At 41.6% G+C, this 19,630-nt stretch overlaps 1 protein-coding gene across 1 annotated transcript; it reads left to right on the forward strand.

Annotated features, from left to right (window-relative positions):
* The first annotated feature begins 46 nt into the window (after positions 1-46).
* GPALPP1 (GPALPP motifs containing 1) lies at positions 47-19,310 on the forward strand. The gene is made up of 8 exons (XM_064440839.1): positions 47-206; positions 5,953-6,097; positions 7,128-7,223; positions 11,256-11,364; positions 15,666-15,800; positions 16,035-16,199; positions 16,615-16,713; positions 18,976-19,310. The coding sequence occupies exons 1-8, from the start codon at positions 50-52 to the stop codon at positions 19,192-19,194; spliced, it is 1,125 nt and encodes a 374-aa protein (XP_064296909.1). The 5' UTR covers positions 47-49; the 3' UTR covers positions 19,195-19,310.
* Positions 19,311-19,630: the final 320 nt, after the last annotated feature.

Consider the following 19,630-nt stretch of genomic DNA (forward strand, 5'->3'; position numbering starts at 1 on the left):
TGCGTAGCGCGGGTGATTGCGTCATCCGGCGGCGGGGCGGGGAAGCGGAATGGGGCGGGGGAGGGGGCGGGGCGCTGCGGCGCATGCGCGCTGCGGCGCGTTCCCCCCGCCGCCGGCGGCCATGGCCCGCGAGCTGATCGGCCCGGCGCTGCCGCCCGGCTTCCCGCGCCGCGCCGAGGCGGACCCGGATGAGGACTTCGGCCAGGGTGAGGCGCCGCGGCCGCTCACCCCCGCCCCGCCCCGGCCGCCTCCTCTTCCCCCGCCCGGGGGCTCGCTCGGAAGGGGACTCGGGGAGGGCTCCCCCCTCCCTGCCGGGGGAGGCCGCCTCCCCCATCCCACCGTGCAACACGGCTACACGCGCGTGGCAGCCCCCCGGGGGGGGCGGGGGGAGAGGGGAGGGGTGTCTCCCGTGTTTCGCCGCCCCTCAGGGCCCCTCGGTGGGTCCGGGTGGGTTGGGGGGTCGAAGGGGGCGGGGGGCCGCTCCTGGGGTCGGAGTGAGGCGGCTCCGAGGTGGGAGGGAGCCGTGAGGCTGGTCTGGGGTAGGGGGTGTTTATAGTGGCTTTTTCAGGAAAAAATAATCTCACGAGGTGGGGTGCTACAGGTGCGAAACGGTTTAGAAACCTGTTGGAAAAAAAGTACTGCATTACTCTGTTTATTACTTTCCTGCTTAAGTCCAGTACGTGCTTTTAGGCCCGTGCTCTTCAGTAGCTCCGAGCGCGAAGGGATTGTCAGGGCGGTGACCGCGCCCCTGCACTCGGCACTGGTGAGGCCGCACCTCAAATGCTGCTGTGTTCGGTTTTGGGCCCCTCAATACAAGAAGGACATTGAGGTGCTGGAGCGTGTCCAAAGAAGGGCAACAAAACTGGTGAAAGGTCTGGAGAACAAGTCTTATCAGGATCAGCTGAGGGAGCTGGGGTTGTTTGGAGAAGAGGAGGCTGAGGGGAGACCTTATCGCTCTCTACAACTACCTGAAAGCAGGTTGTGGTGAGGTGGGTGTTGGTCTCTTTTCCCAAGCTGCTTCAGGGGAGGTTTAGATTGGATATTAGGAAAAATTCCTTACTGAAAGAGTGGTCAGGCATTGGAACAGGCTGCCCAGAGGTGGTTGAGTCTCCATCCCTGGAGGTATTTAAAAGATGTGTAGATGTGGCGCTTCAGGGCATGGTTTAGGGGGCCTGGTGGTGTTGGCTTGATGGTTGGACGTGATGATCCTAGAGGTCCTTTCCAACCTTAATGATTCTATGATTCTATGAAGTTAGTGGGCCAAAAAAAAAGTGGTGTTTAGGTCCTCACAGCATACTTTCCTTTGTCAAACCAAAACACATCATGACACTGTTGTTTTTCAGTCAGCTTTCCCTGGGATGCAGAATTGACCTGTGGCCAGTGAGGCTGTGGTGCCTCACCTGCCAGCATCTCCAGTGTTGAGCGTGGTCACATCAGAAGTGGGACCTCTCTGAGACCAGCAGGCTGCCAGGCTGGCTCTCCTGCCATGGAGCTATTTCCCCCACTTAAACTCCTATGTGTTCTGTATCAATATGCCTGGAAGTAGCAGTTGGAGTGTTAATGCTGTCTGTCTTTAATCCAGGTTCAGGTCACTAGGATACTTATTCAGTTTCTGGCAGTGTTTTGGTGATCATTCAGTTATTCCAAACAAAGCAGCTTCGGTGGGAAAGGTTTGCTGTGCTTGCCTGCTCTTCTCATTTTTTAATCCAGAAGAGGGAGCAATAGGAAGCAAGAGCAAAGCTGCTGCTTTAGCTGACACCATAGCAACACCATGCTCCAGCCAGAAGCTTGGCTTTGGACTGAAGTTCTCACTACAGGCTTGTTTGATGCAGCCTTTCCTATTCATATTTGCATTGATGGCTTATTCACTTTCTTTCTATTGACATACTGATACATGTTGCAAATATCTATACCATGTATGAATCCACTGAACAGAATAAGTTAAACTTATCATTAGGCCATGGTTTGTGATAGCAAGTGATTTGGCAGTACCTAATCTAGGTTACTCAGCCTAGTTTGTCCATTTTTTTGTACTAGTGTACACCAACTCCATAGTAGTACAGTTACTCTGGTAGATCTGCTTGCGGATTTCGGTATGAAGTGGATGAAGGAATTTTTTTCCCTTTAAAAAACATAACAAAAAACCCATCAAATTGTTTTTTCTAAACGTTTCCTGACTTAAAACAGCTTGGGCCAACACTAAGTGTACCTGCTCAACATGTGAGGCATACCACTGCAGTGCAGGGGAGGAAGAGAGAGCAACTTGGCGTAATGCACTTTGTTGTACAGAAGCACAGCTCCAGCTGGAGCCCTGCACCTGGAGGTTCCAAGTGACAAAATCGTGTGGTGGGGCTGCCACAAGTGTCTTCTGCACTGTAACACTTGCTGGGTCTTGAGACAGAATGGGCAGAATTTTCTTTTTTTTTTTTTTTTTCTTTATTAAGGAAAACTGAAGATGTAGTAATTGTAACTTGTGTAATCACATTGATGTTAACATGTGGTGTTTTGCATTGTGAAGCATGAGCAGAGTTAAAAGCTCAGTTGTTCATTTCCTTGTGCATCCCTGCCTCGGAAGATAAGGGAGTAACTAGGGTGAAGTGCCAGTTGTAGCCCTGCCTGTAGGTCAGCACAGGGAGAGACAAAATGGGCTTTGCCAGGAGGTACCAACCTCTGTCGGTGTCAGGGAACTGATGCTACTCAGACCCTGCGACACTGAATCAGGACCAGGATGGGAGCAAATGCTAGTTGGACGGACTCAAAAGCTCATTCCTGGTAAATCCATTACCTTTCCTTCTTCAGCTTGTCACTGTCCACCCCACAGGACACGCTCATCTCCCAGTTCTTCAAGTCATGATGATTCTTTGAAGCTAGCCTATATGTGCTCCTGCTAGAAGAATCATAGTTCCTTTTTGGCCAGTTTGTCTCTTCCTCTGTGCTGTCCTTATACCAGCAGGAGAGAAATGCTAGGGAGTGGCTAAAAATAGCCAAAGATGCAGATGGAGGTTTTGGCTATTGCAGCATTGAGGCCACATTTGTTAAAGTACAGATGCGTTGACGTGGTGTGTCTGAGTTGATCTGCCACTGTTGCTGAAGGTGAAAGGCTCTGCTCCTCTCTGTCCTTGAGAGATTCCCAGTGCCTGTCTGATGGCATGGTAGATTGCTTAGAATCACTAAATACAGCAGAAATTAACCTAGCAAAATCCAAAACAAAAAGTAGGTTTTCATTTGGCTTCTGAATTGAATTTACTTCATTTTCAGCTGGATAGTCCCCAGAGCAAGCTCAATGGAGAGGCCAAGTCAGAGCAACGGTAGTAGGATGGCTACTTAGAGCAGCTGTGAAACATTCACTTCTGTCTGACTTGAGATGTATCCTTGGTCTGTTTCTCTCCTGTCCATCCCCAAAATTGTCTCCTCACGTTTTTTTTATCCCACTGCCCTGCTCCGAGTTGTTCCGAGTTCTGGTTACTTCCTTGCTTTCCAGTTGCTCTACCATTGCTACATCCATTTCTTTTCCTCACCTCACTGGTTTTAGTTTTCTGACACTCTGAACTCTCCTCTGTTCCTCCTTTGATTGATATCTTTCCACTTTTCAGTGGCTCTCAGGGAACTTCCTCATTAGATCTTGGCCTCCCTCCTTACCCTTTCCTTTCTTTGCTCCCAGAATCTATGCTTAGCAATTCTCATTCCTTCATCTCTACTCTTCCCTGCAGCTCCCCACCCCACCCCGATCCAATGCTCTATCCTCGCCTGTGCTGTTTATTAGTCTCAGTCAGTACCATGACAATATTAATTTTTGATCCCTGTTCTCCCAGGTCTCTTCTTCCTCTACTTTTTTCACCATGTCCAATGACTTTTCCTTCCCCAGGCTTTAAATGCCATTTTCCCTTCATGAATCAGTCTCTGCCTCTCTTGTTTCTGGTTGACCTGCTTAGGCTGCAGTTCCACGAACAAGCAGTTCTTTCAGGGGAGTGCTGGGTTTTGCAGTGTTATTTTTATGCCTCTTAAGGTTCCTGATCTATTTAATTGCACAGCCCACACAAGCAGTTGCGCCAGCATAACGAGGAAGAATTGGGATACAAAGTGTATATGTTAGCCCTGGTGTTGGACAGTGTGCCAGTGGGACCGGTCTCCTTCCTAAAATAATTTTGGTTTTACTAGTTCTTTCCAGCTCACAAAGCTGCTCCAAATTTCTCTCTTCCTCTGCAGTATCAGACTCATCAAACTGCATCTCAGTTTGCTCCTTTCGCTCCAAGTCCTTTCTCTTACCTGACTGCATTTGGAGCAAATGAAACTCTGCTTTCATGATATCACAGCAGCAGGTGGCTGGAGAAAGCCGTTGTGCGGATTTTTGTCTGGTTTTTGAGTGCTTTTTATCCAGTGGTGTTTCTCATACCAAGATGGGAGACTTCTTGACAGCAGTCTTTATTCCTGTTTATCATTCATCTGTTGGTTCCCTCTCATCTTGAGCTTACTTTCCATTTATAGGCTGGGGTGCTGTGTTTTTTTAACGTCTTAGTGCTGAAATGGATTTGTATGTCCTGGTTAAAGTCTTTCCCATTAAAACAGAAAACAAAATAAGTGGCAGATCTGTCTGGATACTTTGTAACTAGTAGACTGGCCTTGTTCTGTGTCTTGTGGTAAAGATAACTAACTAAAAGCTTTATGAAGCTCACTTGAAGGACTCAGTTTCTGCCTAGCCTTTGTCAGCTAACAATGGAACTGTAATCTGTATCGGGTTTTATTTTGCACCATCAAAAAGTCGTAGTTCTTTAACTGGAAATGTAATTTCCTGGTACCCTTAATTTGCATGGGTTTATTGCATCTCATCTTTTCATCTAACCCTTTACTATTCATAAACCTAACAATGTCTTTTCACCATCAAAACATCTTTCTGTCCTGTCAGTCTGGGACTCAATACTTGAAATATTAAAAGGAGGAATGGTGTCTGTTTTTCAGGATGCTAAATCATTGGTAGGATCAAATCCCCACTATATCAGATGACTGTTCATGCGGTGTGTGTAAACTGGTGCTGGCCCTGCACATTCTGCCCTGGGTCCGGAAGGGCTTTTACCTTGGGACCATTGCTGGTCTTCACTTACTCTGGCGGGCTCTGTGTTGATTGCACCTGTGAGGGTATCTGTGTTAAGTATCTCGTTTGTGGGGGCATTTGCTGTTATGATCAGTGGCTAACCTACTCCTGGACCCAGGGTATATGGTACTACGTCCAAATAAGTCTAGAAAGAACCATGCCTGCTGGTGGGGATGGTGCCAGAAACAGTTCAGGCCCATTAGCAGTGTTAGCATCTTAATTTTTCCTTTGTTGGGATATCCCCCTTCCTCATTACTCTAGGGGGTGAAGGGTTGACTGGAGCATAAGAGCTCCATCCACTGCCCCGGCCTTCTGACAGCAAGGATTCTGAATGCCTAAATCATCCCTTTTTCAGCAGAGTACCTAAGTCTGTGCCTGCTGTTCAAGCTGAACCGGGAATAACCTTAGTTGTTAAACCCTTCCTAAAGCAGGCTGGCAATTAAATTCCACTAATCTATGGTCTCCCGTTCTGTGTATGTACAAATGATGTGATTTTTCATTAGTAAGCTTCAAATGCTTTATTGAGGTGGTATTTTCTTTTAAATATACTACTTTATACCGTATGCATTGTAAATCAGTTGTTAGCTAAAACAGGGCTTTCTAGTCCTGTTCCAGAAGACATTAATATAGTAATGGGTTCGTAATGTACTAATTTAATTTGGGGGGTGGGGGTTCTTCATTGAAATATGGTGCTGAAAAAGTAACTTCTAGAAGTTTGTTTAGATACCTTTTCCAAATACTAGACAGAGCGATGATTGAATAGACTTGATTCCAGGTAGATATGTGTTTTGGGAATACCAAGATAGATCATACTCCTTTGACATGTTTAATAACAAGTATCCCAAATAACTCTGGATGTTCAGTTGCAGGCCCAGCACTGCCTCCAGACTATAAAAGCAGCTGTAGCTCAGAAAGTCCTGACAGTGGTGATGACTCGGAATCTCTTCCTCTACATAGAGATGTAAACAGAGATTCAGAAGAGGAGACAGAAGGAGATCCAGCACCCAAGTGAGTATGTTCTTAGGTTATTTGTATGTTTACATTGTATTACAAATGAAATGTGTCTGCATAAATTCTGAGAAAGGCACAGTAGTATATAAATAAAAAGGTAAACCCTGTACCTGTGTAAAGCTTGATGACATGTTCTGCATGCTCTTTGCAGTCCAGAATGTTCAGCTGACCTGTTCAACACCCTGTGGTGGAATTAAGTTATTTAGGGCAATCAGATCTCTGTATTTGCATGTTTCAGTTTGCACAGTTCTGCAATTAAAGTAATAAAACCCTTAATGTTTCGTTTGTTTATACTAAGGACAGACACCACTTACCATGTATGTAAGGATTTGGTACTTGAGTTTTGCCCTGTTTGTGGTATACTACCTCTCACTGAGAGGTCATAAGAACTACTTATGGGCATGAATTTATGCATTTAGTTAAGTCAACGCTACTGAAAAAAACCCCACATTGTTTAGCCAATAACAGGGGTTTGCACACACTCGCATTTGGTGAGGTTGTTTACTCACAATTGCTGTATGAAGAACTTGCCTGTGTTTGTGTTAGGCCTTGTGCAAGGGACTTGAAGGGCATTATGCCATCTTAATGAGTGTTAGAGTAATTATTGCTCGCTTCTTTTCTTGTTGTCTTATTAAACAGTTTTTCGGTTCATTAGAATTGAACTGAGAAAAATACTAATCAAAATGCAGACTGTATAAAAATGGAGAAAGAAGTGTGCTGAATTTAAAATTACTTTGTGACTAGAAAATGGTATTTCAACATTATTATACTCTTTTCTACAGCAAAAGCATTCTTAATGTTTTTTTAAATGTCAGAGCATTTTTGGAGTGAAGCTTATGCTCCCAATATTTTAATTGCTTCAAATTATTTTGGATCCTTTTGCTCTGTTTCCTTGGTAACAGCAGGATATTTAGTACATAAGACTGTCTGGAATAATTTTATGGGGTTTTTTTTTTTTCCTTTTAAAAATGTAGATAATTTCTATGCATGTCAAGGTAATTATTACATGAAATCTCTGTATTTGCAGAAAGCCAAAAAGAATTCAGGAAGATGATGACGATGATGGCTTTTTTGGGCCTGCTCTTCCTCCTGGATTTAAAAAACAGGATGATTCTCCAGAGAGGTAATTAAAATGGGATTATGTTCAGACTCCTTCCCTTAAAACGCAGTTATTTTGGATAAAATATTTTGTGGCACTATTACAGAACACTTCAGTTGTGCACTTCAGATTCAGAGCATTAAAATTGCCTCCTCCCCATTCTGAGAATGGGAACAGCATTCCCTTGAAACAGAACACGTGGGCCCCCCTCTACCTGGTTGGAAGGTTGGAGAGAAAAAGAAAAAATGTCAGTTGGCTGAATTATATTTTGAATGCCAAGTTCCTTCCATTTCTTATGATAGGTCTCAGATCACTGCGGAAAAAAACAAATTACAGGTACAAGGAGTCGTAGTTCTGTAGTCCATTCTGGGCTGTGAGGGAATAGGGTGGTTAGCTTTTGTGTGGTGCAATGCGATGCAGATTACTGAAATAGTTGTTTGCTAATGCACCATGGTTTATTGTTTATGTGTCTCCAGGTAGAATACTAATCTGAACAGTGTAGTGCTTTCTAGAAAGCAAGCTGTCAGGGCTAAGCAAATAAGTGTGATTTATAGCCTCTGTCAGGAAGCTTTCCATTTGATTGCACACAATTATAACGTACTTAGCAAAAAAACCTATTTATGGGTTTTTCTATGCAGAACTTAACCATGTCTCACAGCCATCTAGTCTATACATCAATCTGTGGACTTCCATCTATAATTTGAAACTATAATCTGTAGTGAAATTGGTACATCCAAGTGGGTGATTTTTGATGAAAGGTACAAGATAGTCTTTGATCACTATTATCTTCCTCAGAGCAATAGGGAGCTGGTAGATAAATCAATACCTACCTGTCAGGTATGAGTTTTCAGTTCTAGAAAAGTGACTCACTTTGTTGTCAAGCTGTGTATGTATCTTGAAGGAAATTTCAAAGTTGAATTTGTTTTTAGTTTGGATAAATTTTTGTGATACTTGGCAGCAGTTAGGAAAACAAGAATTTATGTAACTGAGGTTATTTGGAAGTAATCTCTTCGTACATATTTGGTTACACTTTGCTGTAAATGACACACTCTTCTGTAATTGTGGGTATCGTGCTTAGTGGGCTCATTTGGTGATTTGATGATCCCAAGAGTAATGAATTTTTTTTCTTTTTCCTTGTATTTCATATGCACAATGTGTTAATTTAATTAGAAAATTTAGGAAGTCTTTATTTATTAAAATTTAGGAGTGCTTGTAGCTTTTGATATCAGCAGAGGTAGCCTTCTTACTTTCTTTTTTTTTTTTTTTTTTGACGTGAACATTCCTGTAGTAAAATGTTATGTCAAAGTACGCAAAGGAGAAGAGGAAGAAAAGAGGCAACTTGTAGTTTGAAGGTCAGAGAGGTGAGCAGTAATACAGGTGGTCACCCATCATATAATCTTAGTCTTTTGTATATGCACCCAACTTTTATTTCTACTTAGCAGTTTATTTCCAATACTTTGGATAACTTCCATTTACACTCAGAGGGCAAGAGTCTGCTCTGTGGCTGTCAGTTTGAAAGATGAAAGCAGGAAAAGGCACTTGCTAGGGTTTGGGGTTTTTTTGTTTGATTGTTTTTTGGTTGTTTTTTTTTTTGTCATAGCTTACCGTACAACTGCTTCTAGCACACAGCGAGAAAGCAGATTGAGCTGAGCTGGTTTGTACCCAGCCCGATTCCCTGAATAGGTGGGAAAGGTGTGATGAGTGGGAAGCGCCTTGTCTGTCTTCCACCCCCATACACCTGGCAGTCTAGTTGTATTGACACATTGAGGCGCGTAAGCTGTGCAGGGTGTAGACACAATGCTGTTAACTGTCTCCCCGCTGCATTGCCCCTAGCGTTGAGCAGATTGCCAGCTGATGGTCTAGTCATGAATAATTGAAAGCCATGCAGGCTGTTTGTTTCAATGTATGGACATACTGTTTATTAGCTCTGTGTGACACACTCGTTTTATAAAAACTTTTGTTCGGTTACATCTTTCCAGACTTGTCAAAGCAACGTATTCATGATTAGGAGCAGCTCATGTGGCAATCTGCAGCTTGTTAAGAATTGTTCAAATCATTCTAGGATAAAAAAAAAAAAATATGAACAGATTTCCTTCACCTTTGGAAAGGATATTGCTGTTTATGAGTGTTAGACACAAATAGAGCACTCGTAAATATTCCCGAAGTACTCACACATCCAGGTAAAGAGCGAAGGTTACCTTTAAAAATGTTATGTTACGCATCAGAAGAATTCTGAAATGCCCATCTTGAAACATGCATTAGCAAGGACTCCAAGTCCAATGAGAGGAAAGCATTCTTTGCCGTACATGAAATCTAATATTCCTTAAGTAAAAGCTTAATTCATGACAAGTCTGGGGTGGTTTTTTGAATGTGTATAGATAGGCACCGAAGTTGCCAACAGCAGCAAAATGTGTTTAACAGAGTTTTATTTATATTCACTTCATCTGTTCAGAGAGCCTTTGGACATCCAGGAAACTGTCAGGAATCATGCTGGCTGTGTGCTGCTGAGGAGGGACCCAAGCAACAGGGTTATTTGGGGGGGGGGGGAGATAGAAGTGGAAGGCATGGGAGGAATGAATGTGGGAACCATTTTTATATTTCTTGGAGAGACCTTTTAGCTGTGATGGAAGCAAAGCAAAGTATTTGAGATCTGCTCTTTTTCACAGCTTGCACAGATACAGCCCACAACATAGATGTTCTTCTATATTTTAGTAGAAAACTTTTTTCATAGTTTGGTTTAACTGTCTCTCCCTGCAAAATAAAGGTACTTGTATACTAAAATAAAAGATTATTTTGGTCAAGTCTGTATAGATTTAAAGTCAATCTCTCTAAATTGTATTGGGAATTTTAAAATATGGTCTTAACAAGAAAGCAGTCAGAAATGAACAAAGGAAAATAAAAGCTGTTTCTTTTTTGCAGCAGCTAGGTGGGGGTGGAACTTCAAATTTAACCCAGACCTCTTGCCTGGGTTTGAAACCTCACCAGTGCCCTCATCCTGGCCTGAGCTCACATTTATTGCTTGTGTCTGCCAGTCTGTGGTGGGCTTTTTGGCAGGACTTCCTGCTTTTTATTTCCCCTCTTCAAATGCTGCCAATAATATCACTACAGCAGGACTATACTGATTAGATTATACAGGGTTTAGTAGAAGACCATCATTAGCATAATGCAATTCATGTTGTGTTACATTTGATCACCCTAAAGCTCAGAAACTGAAGATTATAATAAAAAAGGTCTCTCCTGATGCAGTGTGCGAATACTGTCACTTGGATGTTTCTGCAGGTGATAATTGTTTAGGTTTTTAATTAGCTTTTATTAGTTTTGAAAAACGTGGTGCATTATTAAGAGGAACTCATACAAAAGTCTTTTCAGTACTGCAAGCAAGTTTGTAGTTTGCTTTGAAATGTTTTCACTATTGGAAAGAGATTCTCACCTTTCTGTGTTCATGGAGACACTTGAATTGTACTGCTTGCAGAGCTGCTGTGTAAAAACAAGTCCACGAAGTTGCCTGGGATCACAAAACTTTTCTTCTCTTGTCCCGACTCCAGGGGAGAATAAACTTAAAATCAGAGCAGTTCGCTGATTCTGTTTATTGAAGGACAGTGAAACTGTGGTGCAAGACAAGAATGAACGAAATTGGCTTTGTTGCTAGAGAAAGAGTAGCGTATACTTGACTTCCCACCTCTTCATTGTTCTTGAATCTGGTGAAGGAAGCTTAGGGAAGAAATAAGTGGACGTCCTTCACTACATGCTGCAACTTTTGCAGTTTTCTTGTATCCTAGCTGTGTGCAGAGGTCCTCCTGGAAAACAGAGAAACTCTTCTTATTCAGTTATTTCTATAGTGTGCACATAGGGGGCACACTTGACATGGGGAGGATGGAGAATCATACTTCTCATCAACATTTGATTTTTATTTTTATATTAATCTATTACATTTTTTCTTGCAGCAAACAGTGGAATGCTGTAATTTAATGTACTCTCCATGTTGTTTATGTTACTTCCAGGATTTTTTCCCCCCTCAACTGAAAACCAAGATTTCAATTTTTTTTCCCTCTCAAGGCCCATTATAGGTCCTGCATTACCACCTGGCTTTAAGAAACCTTCACAGGACACTGGGAATAGCAGATGTTCCATAGGACCGTCTGTTTCGTCAGAATTCCATACCCAGGTTTGTGAAAACAGAAGCCTTTTGTTTTAGTACAAGCTATCTGAAATGCTTAAACAAGTAGGAGCCTGAAAAAGTCTACTAGACATACTTTTCAGCATGACAGTTTAATTTTAGACCAGAAAGTGTCTGGCATATTTTTGCCTGAGTCAAATACTGAAGAGTAAATAAGCCTTAAAAAAAGAAAAAAGCTGGCCTGTTTGTTGTGATTTAGCTGTTAAACAGCCGATGCGCTCACTGAACACAATATCTAGGCATCCTAAACTGCAATCATGGTAATGTTTTTCCATCCTTTCTTTTGGTGTGATGTCCTTCACAAGTGAACATCTTGGCAAAGTTCAAATTTTTAAAGACATTAAAGAAATAATGCAGCCCATTAGAATGAAAATATTTATCTGTAATTCAAGCTTTTACCTCTTTGCTGATGGGGAAGCAAAATGATTTAATATTTCACATATCTTCACCTCCTTAAAAATGTTTATTAATGGGTGCATTAAATAAGTTTATACAAAAGAACGCAATCAAGAATGACACTACAGAGTCACTCGTTCTTATCAATAGCAAGATGATATCTGAAACTGGGAGTGAGGCAGAGCAGGGCACTGACACTGACGCAATTTTTTGGTTTGTGTTTTTTGGCTGGTCTCGTGAGGTTAGGTAAAGACTAGGTAGAAATCCTATTGTCTAATCCCTGCTGCAAAATAATGTATGTACTATTAAAGAACATTCAGGAATAAGATGTGTGATAAAACACAGCTAGAAGTATTGTGAAGATTCAGCTCCCTAAACACGGGCCTCTGGTACCATTCTGAGGGCTGTGAATTATCTGTAGCGGGCTGGCAGACGGGGAGTAGCACCTTAGAGAAGCTCACGTCCTTCCTGAGCAGCACCTTTTAAGCCTGGCAGGATCCCTAAGACATTAAAAATGGTGCTGGGTACCAGTGTTTAGGCAACTGAATCTTTCTCATGCTATGATAAACTAAATATTAATTCCTTGTGAGAATTGGATATCAGTAAAAATTTCTTTACTGAAAGAGTGGTCAGGCATTGGAAGAGGCTGCCCAGAGGTGGTGAAGTCACCATTCCTGGTGGTGTTCAAAAAACACGTAGACGTGGCACTTCAGGGCATGGTTTAGGAAGCATGGTGGTGTTGGGTTGGCCGTTGGGCTTGATGATCTTAGAGGTCTTTTCCAACCTTAATGATTCTATGATTCTGTGTTTCTAATTAACAGTTATTCTGTTTATTTCTTAAATCTTTAACTCCCAGGGACATGCAGGACATGCCAGGAAGGAATGAGACAAAGGCTGCTCTGGAACTTCACTTTTTGATTAGTAGTTGCGAAGTATATCATTCTCCAGCCTCCTACAGCAAGAGTTGTCATAATACTTCATGAAGAATGATTGTTTGACATTTTTAAGATACTCATAGTCTAATAGCTCCAAATAGCGATTAAGCAATTTATCTCTTGAGGCAGCGATGTCAAAACTGATCTGCTTATATATTTTACAAACAAAGTCTCTTTCCTCATAAATAGATCTTCTAGCATCAGCTTTGTTACAGCTATTGCAGAACAATACTTATTCTACTTTTTTCTTTCTAGTAATACTTTATCTTTTTTTTACCTTTTAATATGATGAATAATTTTTCTTGTTTATTTTGATATTTATTTAATTATTTTGTATTCTAGTGCATCTTTAGGGGCAGCTTACTCCATGCTGACTCTTCCCTTTATATTGATTTCCCCGTCATCTTGAAGGTTGTGTTTTTTAATGTTTGTTTCATTTCATCTTGTTTGAGGCAGGTGGTAATGGAGTGTATTGAACGTAAGACTAATGAGAAAGGAAACAAGACGTGCTTCTTCAATTAAAACTCAGCAGGGAATTTGTCTTTCATCCTCAAGTACTTTACAGTACAATTTATTATGAAAGTCTTATATCTTTGCGTTTTTTATTTGTTTGCACACAGGGAGAGGGAAGTGTTTTACTTCCTTGATTTCTCAAGATGGTTATTCCTCTTCACCACCATCTCCTCCTTTAATAAAAAAAAGAGAGAGAGGCAGTGCAGTCACCCCATTTGCTAAATGTTGAAGCAATATGGAAATGGTAGGTAATTAGTGAAAGCTTGACTATGTATATGTTTTTGAGAAAAATGATGAGAGAAATTGGCGTTACCACCTTGCATTGAGGGCATTCGTAGATGACCAGCTGCTTCTCGCCCTTCTCAGTCTTTCAGAACTAGTTCATGCTACTGGTCATACAGCCATTAAATTTGCTAAGCCTCTTCTTGCATCTTGTGGTCCACCGCCATACGTAGCTGTGTCTCTTGTTACCTGAAGCTTGCCTTCCCTGCTGCTTGTACCTAAAGGCAGGCAGGAGCAACTGGCTTGCTAGCTTGGAGCAGCATCATTGAAGCACGCCAGTTTCTGTAGCAAATGGCACACGTAGGAGTAACGTGGCTAATTTCACACCCACCGTCTTAGCCCAAATCCCTCTACAGCAGTGAGGTGCCAGCTATGAGCAGCCTGAAGTATTAGGCTTGAACTCAGTGTAGCAGGATACCTTTCCTGCTCTCTTCCTCCTTTCACTTATCCTCCCCATGCTCCCAGTAGGTGACTCTTCTAGTGAGGTTCTGTGTTCTGTTCTTGTGTTCTACACTGGGTCACCTCTGCCTTGGTCGACTTACTTTACACAGAAGGCTCCTGATACTGTTTTTGCCATTGCTTGTGAGCCCTTATCTGACGGTGTCATATCTTGGTTCTAGGATGTCCACCTGGTAACTGAAGTTTGGTATGACAAAAACAAGCCCCCCACCCCCTTCTGCATCCTTCATTTGAAACTTCTTTGCCACCACCTTATATCCAGAATGAAAGAATGGCAGGGGTTGGAAGGGACCTCTGGAGATCATCTTGTCCAACCCCCCTGATTGAGCAGGCACACCCAGAGCAGGGGGCACAGGAACGCATCCAGGAAGGTTTTGAATGTCTCCAGGGAAGGGACTCCACAACCTCCCTGGGCAGCCTGTGCCACTGCTCTGGCACCCTCACAGGAAAGATGTTTTTCGTCATATTGAGGTGGAACTTCCTGTGTTCCAGCTTGTGCCCATTGCCCCTTGTCCTGTCTCTGGGCACCACTGAAGAGAGTCCAGTCCCATCCTCTTGTCACCCTCCCTTTAGATATTTATAAGCATTGATAAGATCCCCCCTCAGTCTTCTCTTCTCCAGGCTGAACAAACCAAGGTCTCTCAGCCTTTCCTCATAAGAGAGATGCTCCAGTCCCCTGGTCATCTTCATAGCTCTCTGCTGGGCTCTCTCCAGTAGTTCCCAGTCTTTCTTGAACTGGGGAGCCCAAAACTGGACCCAGTACTCCAGATGTGGCCTCACTAGGGCAGACCAGAGGGGGAGGATAACCTCCCTTGCCCTGCTGGCCACACTCATTTTTAACATTCTTAAGTAATGCTCTGTGATTTCTGAGTATACAGGCATGCCGTCATCCTACTCCCGTTGCTTTATCACCCACATTCAGGCTGTAGCTAAATCTGTTCAATTCTGTAGATCTTGGGCACCTTAGCTTTGCTTCCAGGGCACTGTGGCATCACGATTTTCTGTCCACATCTGTACTGCTTTAACTTGGAGGGACCTGTAAGCTTTCTGTACAACCACTGGCATCCACAAGGATTCTTACTGATACCTAGAACATTTCAAACTCAGTTTTTTGAGCCATTGTCCAAATAATTGCTTAGAATGCAACATCAGAAGGGATTGAAGAATTGAATGACAGAACCAAGAGATTAGATTGGCAGATACTATATGCCCAGGGGTGTAGTACCATGCATGCCACTGTACCCTAGCTTGCATGTTAATCTTTCTAGCATCCTAACAGAATCTGAGCTCAAGACAGTTCTTGCAGCACGAAATTGCAATCCTTATTATGGAGATGCATCCAAATGTTGGTAAAGCCCAAAGTATGTATGCTTGTGTGTTTCAAAGTTACCTATGGTCACAGAGGCTACGTGGCTGTGTGCAGAGCAGTCTAAAGCAGCAGGACTTTGTGTATTGCCACTGTGTTCACCAGTGGTGTTGCCACAGAGATGGTGCTTTTGGAAATGCGGAGACTAAGTATCCATGTTACAGTGCTAGAACAGGTCTAATCTGGAGTTTTAGTCCAGGTTTTTGTCATCTGACTGGCAGATGCATTGCATTAGGTTTATTTGCTCTTCTAGACAAAATCATTCTAATCCTATGAAGCTGAAGTGTTTATTGATGGTCTTGGCTTGATGGTTGAGAAAAACATTTTATTTTTGGAAGGTAACGGATAGTAGTGAGGAAGAAGACAATCTTATAGGCCCAATGCCTGCAAAAGGACCAGTGGATTCTGATGTGACTAAAGAATTTGAACACAGAGCTCAGAGAATGAAGGAAAAACTTACTTCAGCAGACTGCGTAAGTTGGATTTATTAATTTCTAATATTTTGTTGGTGGAGTGTATTTGTGTTTTTTCTTTGCCTACTTCTATGTGAACCCAGTTGCAGTTCTGCTTGGGATGCTGAGTGTTTGCAGTTGTTAACATAAAGAAAAAATCCATTATTTCTGCTGGAAGCTAAGAGCTTCAGACAACATTTTTTTTATTATGCTTTTTTCACTCTCTCCTCCCCCCTCACTATTTCTTTTGTAAAGGATGAACCCAAGCAAATTACTAGGGAATCGTGGATGACAGAGCTTCCACCTGAATTGAAAAGCTTTGGATTTGGCCCAAGAACATTCAAGAGAAGAGCGGATGACAAATCGGGTGATAGATCTATTTGGACAGATACTCCAGCTGACAGAGAGAGAAAAGCCAAGGTGAGCATTTATCCATTCATATATGCCTGCAGGCAGTATGTACATTGTTGATATTCTGTGAAAACAGAGTCAAGATACCCTGAGCTGTTCAATACAGGTTTTTTTCCAGATTTTTCTTTGTTATCAGAATTTATTAATTCAGGCTTAAAGGTAAAGGCAAGGAAATAACGATTTTTAAGTAACGATATTAATTTATTCCCTCTCCCTTCTGCAGTAGTGAGGTACTCTGTATCAGCTCATTGAATTTCCAGTTACAGTCTGTCCAGTTTCTTCTTTTATCAAGCTGAGAAAAAAATATCTGGTAGCCTTTATCGTGGCCTCTACCCTCCAGATTTAATTAAAGTAAATATAGTTTTCCTTGCTTTTTACTTCAGACATTGATTACTATAGTGTGTGATTTGCTTCTACTCATCAGGAAAGAGAAGAGGCAAAAAAGTCAACTGGTAAGGATAATGAAGAAATTGTATTGTCTGGGAGAGACAAGAGACTTGTTGAACAGGTGACTTCATACAATGTAAGTGTAATAGCAAAATACTTCCTTTTCCTGCATTTCTTCTAATCCTTCACTCTTTTCTTCTGGTTCTCATTGCTAGCGCTGCTGGTTTCCATGGTGATGCCACTGCAGTCTTCCCATTTAGTACCCAAATCTACTGCCGTTTAAGTCATTAGAACATTTGCCATGGACTTCAACAAGAGCAGGATTGGGTCCTCAAGCTGCTGCTGAAAACAGTGTGACAGAACTGGGGTTTGTGTATATCTTGTCAGTTTTAGGTGCTGTTTTCCTTAAGTCATCCTCAGGTCAGGACATGGCTGCTGGGAGCAAACAACTTTAATCCAAATCTTAGCTTGCTTCACCAAATTACCAACATCCCAAGAATAAATCAGTAGTAAATTTTTAACTTTTAGGACAAAATGTGCATTAACCCAAAAGAAGCTTGATGGCCTAAGCAGATGAATGCGTTAATTACACTACGTAGTTAATTACATTAACTGCTCATTACAACAGCATTATTACATGAAGTTTTTCTCCATCTCTGCAGAAGCAGATAATTTTCACAGACAGATGTTGATTACAAGAAATCTGAACTCTATATCAAATTCCCTCTCACTTTTCTGTCTGCCAACCCTGTCCACCAGAGTATATGGCCTATTGCCTGCCTTACAGCTGCTCGTTCCAGTTCTTCCCTGATTTATGGCTTGACGTCTTATGGAAGGCAATCTGGTCCCTCGAGAGTATAATTAACTTGAGAATCGCAGCCTTGGCTTATATTGCATGATTGAAGTTTATCTGGCACTTTCAATAATTTATTTGTAGCTCATTAAGTCACATGTCCCTCTTGACTTAGAGGCTTGCAAATCCACAGCTATTAGCATGCTGTCTTAAATTTCTTCTGTATTGTCTGTTTCTACTGTTATTCTGAATATAGTAGAGTAATTTTCATGTAAAACTACGGGCTTTGCTCTGTACCATTGCCAAAATAAAACATATATGGGTCTTTACTGTTTCAAAGGCTAATGGAGTTCTCTCAAAAAAAATTGAAGGCAGCATGTTGTTTAAGAACAGTGTTTCTTGGGTTCTTTTTTTTGGTTTGGTGTTTTTTATTATTTATTTTTTTAATCAGCTCTCCTCTGATTTTTGGGTGGTTGGGGTTTTTTAAAGTTTTTTCCTCTATTCTTTCCTATGTTTTTCTCCGCTGACCTTTATCAAGGATACATTCATAAAACAGGATCTTTCATTTTTGAAATGATTTCTTACAGTTAATTCTCTCGGTGCTGATGACATACACATTCCCTAGTGCAATTCTGTCAACATTGACGCAGTTACACCATGACTAAGTATTGTCCATTTTTTGTTTTCCATAAAAAAAATTTCTTATGTCACATATCGATTATTATTCGTATGTGTGATGAAGTAAGTGTTTGCACAGGGAGAGAAGGGAAATGAACCTTCAGAATAAATATCTCGTGTTCCTAGACAGGAGAGGACAGAGCTGCTTATCTTTTGCTCTCTCCGATGAGAGAATTGGTTTGGACTGATCTGTCTGGTTTGTAAATATTTGAGTTTGAGAAATTGACTACTTAGGGATACACAAATAGGCTTTACCTGAGTAAAAGAGGGGCCACATAGTCTTGTGAGAACTAATCCGGCTCCTCTGAAATGAGCAAAAGTTTTATGTTGTATTTGGGCTGGTTCCTGCTCTTTAGTAAACGCAACTAAAGTCCTTGACTTGGCAAAGTATGTGCTCTAGCTCAAACCTGTGACTTTGTCCTATGGCCTCGCAACAGGTGATTCAAGTACTGAAAAGTTAAGAGTACAAGTTAAAAAAACAGTAGTGCATGAGAGTAAGGTTGAAAGGGTATTAGCACTGACCAAAACCGGATGCTGTGGGGAAGTGTATAAGAAACTGGGCCTGTACTTTGAGGTATTTCTCTTGACATGTTGACTTCATTTGTCTCTGCTTAATAATGGCAGAGCAGCTTTTATATTTCTTTTGCATTATTTTTACAGTTTATCTCCACTACCTCTGGAGGTTCAACAACATTATGGGTATCTTTAACGTCAGTGAATTATTAGTATTTTATTTGGCATAAACAAGACGACACGTGCGTTCTGCTCTGTGTGCGCTAAATGTATCATTCTGTTCGCCAGTTACTGAGCTGTCGACTTTTTCTGGAAATTTTAGCCTTCCTAATTCCAATCTTTCCATCTGGATTTTCTGTATGTTGTTGATATTTTGTAATACTTTATTTCCTCTTCCTTCTTTCCATTTTCCAGGAGTCAAAGAGGTCAGAATCTCTCATGGACATACATCAGAAAAAGCTAAAGAGCAAAGCATCCGAAGAAAAGAACAAACCTCAAGAAAGAAGGCCGTTTGACCGAGACCAGGATCTCAAAGTCCATCGATTTGACGAAGCACAAAAGAAAGCTCTTATAAGAAAATCCAGAGACCTGAATACGAAGTTTGAACACAGTAAAGGCAATATGTTTTTATAACATAAAAGCATGAAGCTTTTTTGAAGTTAAGTCAATTGCATTTTGAATACTTAATTTTTTAAGTATTTTTCTGTAAATATTTGTATGCAAAATAAATACCCTGATGTTTAACTATTTCTCCTCGTCTGTAAATACTCTGTTAAGGAGGATCACCTGTAACTACACTGGTGAAGGGAAGTCCTGGTTTAATAAAAGATAATGTAAATTTGCTACTTTAACACATTGATATATATAAATTTTTGTTAGCATAAAAATAATTAAGTAAAATAGGTATTATTTTAAGGAGCTCTAGATTTGATCTTGCAATGGAGTTGGCAGTTTCCCCCTTTCTCCTGCCATGTTTAAGATATTCTTGCTGAGCCCGACCTGAAGGCCATGGAAAAATCCCCTTTAGGCTTGTGGGGAGGACACTGCTTGACTGGTGTTTCTGCTGGGG

Source organism: Phalacrocorax carbo, chromosome 1 (genome assembly GCF_963921805.1).
Source record: "Phalacrocorax carbo chromosome 1, bPhaCar2.1, whole genome shotgun sequence".
Lineage (NCBI taxonomy): Eukaryota > Metazoa > Chordata > Aves > Suliformes > Phalacrocoracidae > Phalacrocorax > Phalacrocorax carbo.